The sequence below is a fragment of the Mercenaria mercenaria genome, chromosome 2, assembly GCF_021730395.1.
Source record: "Mercenaria mercenaria strain notata chromosome 2, MADL_Memer_1, whole genome shotgun sequence".
Lineage (NCBI taxonomy): Eukaryota > Metazoa > Mollusca > Bivalvia > Venerida > Veneridae > Mercenaria > Mercenaria mercenaria.
Genome location: NC_069362.1, coordinates 49,386,134 through 49,392,133, shown reverse-complemented (window position 1 = coordinate 49,392,133; position 6,000 = coordinate 49,386,134). Strand labels below are relative to the sequence as shown.

At 34.6% G+C, this 6,000-nt stretch overlaps 1 protein-coding gene across 2 annotated transcripts in view; it reads left to right on the top strand.

Annotated features, from left to right (window-relative positions):
* The first annotated feature begins 332 nt into the window (after positions 1-332).
* Positions 333-6,000, top strand: part of LOC123562715 (coagulation factor IX-like) — a 28,116-nt gene continuing 22,448 nt past the window's right edge. The window contains exons 1-2 of one of the 2 annotated variants that reach the window (XM_045355320.2): positions 333-449; positions 4,713-4,855. In XM_045355320.2, the coding sequence (XP_045211255.2) occupies positions 398-449; positions 4,713-4,855 (195 nt within the window). In that variant the 5' untranslated portion in view covers positions 333-397. Of the gene's footprint in view, positions 450-1,330; positions 1,485-4,712; positions 4,856-6,000 lie in introns of those variants that run through there. The other variant, XM_045355319.2, reaches the window with a different exon arrangement.

Sequence of the window (6,000 nt, the reverse complement as noted above, 5' to 3'; positions counted from 1 at the left end):
GAATACTTTTACTCTCCATGCCAATAACTGGAAACGTCCATTTACAGGCTGTACGTGTTCTACGCCAGCGCTTGTTTATTAATATAGCTTATAGTTACACTAACGACCACTTTAAAGCACACCAATGTAATCAGATATTATTAAGCTTTTGTTAAATAGGAAATGCAGATTCCATTGATGTATTATACATAATTAGTTATAATCATTTGTATTTGTAATGTAATTCTGTGTTGCATGTGGGAGCACATCATAGAGAAAACGAAACTGATGACGTCATGTTCACACCAATTTGTTGTTTTTAATTTTTTTTATTTGTTGGAATACAACGCGTATCGAGACTGCCAGTGACATATATTTTCATTATATATTAAACAGTATAAAGAGCGTCAACTATAGAATGTCTTTGGACCTTATTGCAATATTTTACTTATTCACGCTTCGGGCATCAGGTAAGAGTTTCACTTAATATATACCACATTATAACTGAAGCTGTTTTTGAAACGAGAGTGAAATGTACTGCACCACGATGAGCATATGTGAGTTTTTGGTTTAATAACAGATAAATTTATATATACATGTTGCAGAAATGTGTTGGCTGTTTTGTTCTGATAGATAATTATTACAATAGTTTTAACAAAGATTGTTGGACGGTTCATTCAGATTTCAGATGTCTTCTTCCACATTATAAAAACTTTCTATTTTTTTTTAATCTTTTTTTTTTTTAATGAAACTTTGTTTGATGGTTTTCTCTATTAATAAATCACTTTCGCTTTGTATTTATATAAGAAAGACTAGCCTATTGTATTCGATGCGCATACATATATCAGGCATCGTGGTTAAATTATAACCATAAAATAGTTAAGTGATCATAGCTACCTAGCTGTAACGATCAAAAATACAAATTAAGTACCTGTATCCGTATTGACAATCGGCATTTTCCGTGCGACAATGTTTTCTCCGTGTGCAATATCGGCATTATTCGGTTCGTACGGATATGCGCAATCCGAAGAATACCGAAAGAGAATACAAACTTACGTAATTACACGGAAAATGCCGATTGTAATTACAGGGCTTCTGCCTTTATATCATTAAAATGCATCGAAGCGCTGCAACGTTTTAATAGTTTACAGTCTTTGTAGTTATACAAAAGTTATTACTAATTTCATACAAACACGGTTTAAATAATAAAATAATAATTCAACCTAAACCTGATTCACTTGATATGTATACATACAATTTTAAATATTAAATTTGGCGGTACGCATTACGGTAACTATGTACCGTATATTTTATGCTAAGTTGCATTTTTTACATAGTTTATTGACAACCCGTGATGTTAAATGAGAATAGTGCACTCGAAAATACCCTGAAACAGGATTTGAAATATGTGATTTTATGACATTTGATGAGAATTGTTGGAAAGGTAAAGACATTGATTTTGGAAATTAACACAATGATCAACTTGCTGCCTCTTTTAGCACTAGGTAATAATTTATATGATATTTTTGAAATGATTCAATTAATTCTCGGGGGATCAGATTCACCATTTTGACTTCCGAACTTTTTTCTTTCATCAATTTAACTATGAGCATTAATATACGAAGGGAAACAAGTTTGCTGACATTTTAAAAGTTCTTTTTGGCTTCTCAGAAATTATCATTTATAAGTGTTAATCTTCTTTGTTTTCCGGTTACCGTCAGGTTTATGGTAACAATTTATTTCAAGACACTTCTACGGTAGATCACTGAAATCGCAGACTAAGGCAAACATTTATAACATAATTCTTGTTTAGTGTGCTTTTATTCATTTAAGCTCGCCCGCGAATAAAATATCTTGCAGATACTGGAAAATATTTATATTGATATCTTAAACCAATAAAAAGTTTGGAGCAGTGTTCAAAGCCAGGTTAATCGGTATTAAAAGAAACACAACTGCTATTTTTTTTAGCTAACATAAGCGAAGGCAACGGGGTTCAGCATCCGGCGTCCGCCTGGCGTTTACATATTTTACTAGTAGCGACTTCTAATGAACTGCTGGTTGTTCACAGAACTTGGTCAGAAGCAAAAGTGCATGAACATTTGTCATTTTTTTCCAAATGGTTCGGTGTGACCGCTCTAAGAGATCACCTTCGCTGAAATGGTTTCAAAAATATGTGACAATTATTACTCCTTTATTGCTTCCCTCATACTTTGCAAGAAACATTTTAAATTTTTTTTGTTTGTTTTGAAATGCACGCATGAGTTACCAGATCTCTTAAGAACAGTAAGTCAAAGGAAATCCTGTATGATCCTTTCTTCAGTTTGTTTAATTGTTCGGCTTGAATGCACATAGGGACCTAAGCATAAGACCTCAATAAGCGGTTTCATAGATAAAACTCTTAAAATTAATCATACAAATGTTAAGCTTGACTGTACGCTGTCCACAATGTGAAACATTTTTTTTATTTATCAATTTATAAAAACGAAATGTTTTTGCGTAAAAAATCTTATTTCGTTAAAACGAAATCTTATTTCGTAAAAGTGAAATGTTACTTCGAATAAAACGAAATGGACGGACTCGAAACTATTGTTTTGAATTGTTGCGTGTTATGCTTCAAAAAGCTAATACATTCATTTTATTCATCACTACAGAACAACCGTTTTATGGCCGTAAAATCGCCCCTTTTTTATTGTTTTTGACCAATTTTGTATAAAAGAGTTCGTTCTGTGAAGGGAATGGTGGGGAAGGGGGGCATGAGGGGTGTCACTAATTCTGTTCTCTCTCATGAAAACTTAACCAAACAGCATCTGCCGTTATTTTGCTTCTTCAGTCCTGCTTTAAAGGTGTCCTCCTTTTTGACCTGCAGTTGATCTAACAGCTTCAAATACGTTTGCTAAAATTGTTGCTTAATCAAAGGCACGTTGGTAAGGTTTGATACATACATTTAGTATTTATATTTTTATATGAGCCGCGCCATGAGAAAACCAACATAGTGCCTTCTGCGACCAGCATTGATCCAGATCAGCCTGCGCGTCCACGCAGTCTGGTCAGGATACATCCTGTTCGCTAACGGTTTCTCTAGTTGCAATAGGCTTTGAAAGCGAACAGCGTGGATCCTGACCAGACTGTGCATCCGCGTAGGCTGGTCTGGATCCATGCTAGTCCCCAATGAACTATGTTGGTTTTCTCACGGTGCGACTCATATATTCTTATTTGCATAAACAGACCATAACTTTAAATGAAAAAAGAATCCTTTATAATCTTACTTTTGTCACTTTTGTAATTGTTGATTTACTGGTATATATTTCATCCTATCTGTAAGAAAATATGTAAACAGATGAAACATAATCCAAAATCAAGTTTTAAAAGGTTTTGTTACTACAAGTAATTGACACTGAAGATGAGACAGTGCACTTAGGGTAATATATTCAATGTCAGACACACACTCATTTGTGCGTTAGTCCTGACAGGTAAGCAACTGAAGGCCATCGTTGTATTTTTTTTTTCTTTCTTCTTTAGTGATATCAAAGTAATTTTCAAAAGTTGAGATAGATCATATCAAGACTAGGATTTTAAACTTTTCTATGTGTTGATGTAAAATCTTATTAATTTTATCTTTGCATACTATCATATTTCAATATTACATTTACATTTATGTAATATTCAGCCGTCCATGAATACATACTAATGTCTACCGCCGCTGTTGTCCTATTTATGTGCTGTTCAAGTTAACTTTATTCAGCGTTTATTTTCTTCAAGAGATTTCAGACAAAAAGTTTCGTATACTGGATAGAATGCACTTTAGCGGTCCCCGGAAGATTAAAATGCGCATGCGCAGCAAGTTGGAGGTGTGGGACAAAGCGGGGGTGTGGGGGCAGACATTTTTAAAGAACTATCACTATAGGGACCTCTAAAGGTGTACTGACCGGGAAACGAGTTTAAAACAGAAATATGTATCAAAAATCATAGATACCCAGGCTTGATCTTGAATTGCCCTTGAAAGTAGATTTTTTTTCAGTATTTTCCGACTTTCAAGGGCAGATAATTCATGACAAAGGCTTGGTTACTATGGTTTGTTTAATTTCATATTTCTGTTTTTTTTTATTTGATTCTCTGTCAGTAAACACAGTTTAAAGAAGAAATTCCTTCTGTAAGAAAATTTTTGCCCCATGTCAATATAGAGACTGTTGCAAATGTCCTTAACTATGAACATGACAAAATGATACCGCAAAGTTCTAGTCTGTCCCATGGACCGAATTTCTTTAAACTTTGTATACTGACTGAAAATGAAGTCTGAAACAGAAATAAAATTTAAAACACAAAGTTCTCTTGCCTTGATCTTGAATTATCTGCCCTTGAAAATTGGATTTTTCAGTATTTTCTAATTTTCAAGGGCAGATAATTCAAGATCAAGCCTGGGTACCTACGATTTAAATGCATATTTCCGTTCTAAACTTGATTCTCAGTCAGTACACAAAGTTTAAAGAAATTTTACCCGTAGGGTACGATTAACGCAATAATTCACCGTGAGCATAGTTTGTGATGATTATTTAGCTCTTAGTTATGTAGAAAGTACAGCTTTTGTCCCAGTACACGTGTTACTCGTACTTACGTTTCACATGGGAAAATTGTCTAAATGATTTTTTTTTATTAATGATTTGTCCAAAAAGAAATAAGCGACAAAACTGATTACATAATATATTGATCACATGTAATTACTTTTCTTTAAAAAGGCTTGCAGTTCCGAGCAATAGATGGGATTCAATGTGGTACAGCTACGTTTCAACCAGCTACATTTACATCACAACGAGATGTTTCTCTTGGAAAGCGGATTGTAGGTGGGAGAAGTGCCACGCCTGGCTCCTGGCCTTGGCAAGTAAGGAAATCAATACGTTGAATTTTCTTTGTTACGTATAAATCATTATTTAGTTCTTTTCAAATATAAAATATTCAGGCTTGTAAATATCATGATATATTTAACGCAAAATAATGCCGTGATTACGTGTGGAAAAGGGAACACGAAGAGCAAAGCATTAGTAGAAATAGCCAGGGTCCAAGACTAACATAAAATTGAGCATCTTATCAAAACGACCAGTTGTAAAGCACCAGTGGGGAGTTTGGACAGCTCACTGGTGATTACCAAAACTCTGTTAACCCTAAAAATGTTCCAAAGTTAGACATAGTAAATGAAATTTATACCCGTTAGATTTACCATTATCGTAAGCAATTTTTAAACAAGAGGGTCATGATAGCCCTATATCGCTCACCAGATCTTGACAACTGACCTAGTTTTTGAAACCACATCACCCAGTTCCGAATTTGACCTAGAGATCATCAAGACAAACATGCTGACCAAGTTTCAGAAAGATTCGGTCACAACTGCGAGCTATACTGTGTTCACAAGATTTTCCTTTGATTTGATCAGGTGACCTAGTTTTTGACCATACATGACTCAGTTTCAAACTTGACCTAGAAATCATGAAGGCCAACATTCTGATTAAGTTTCATAAAGACTGCTGATTTTAGAGTGTTTACAAACCTTTCATTTGATTTGACCATGTGACCTAGTTTTTACCCAATATGACCCAGATTCAAACTTGACCTAGAAATTATCAAGACAAACATTCTGACCAAGTTTCCTAATGATTGAGTCACAACTGTGGCCTATAGAGTGTTCACAAGCTTTTCCTATGATCTGACCTACTGACCTAGTTTTTGACCCCACATAATCCAATTTTAAACTTGATCTAGAGATCAACAAGGCTAACATTCTGACAGATATTCATAAATATTGAATCACAACTGTGGCCTCGAGAATGTTCACAAGCTTTTCCTTTGATCTGGAGTACTGACCTAGATTTTTATCCCACATGACCCAGTTTCAAACTTGACCTAGAAATCATCAAGATAAATATTCTGACCAAGTTTCATAAAGATTAGATCACAACTGTGGCCTCTAGAGTGTTCACAAGCATTTCCTTTGATTTGACCGGCTGACCTAGTTTTTTACCCCAGATGACC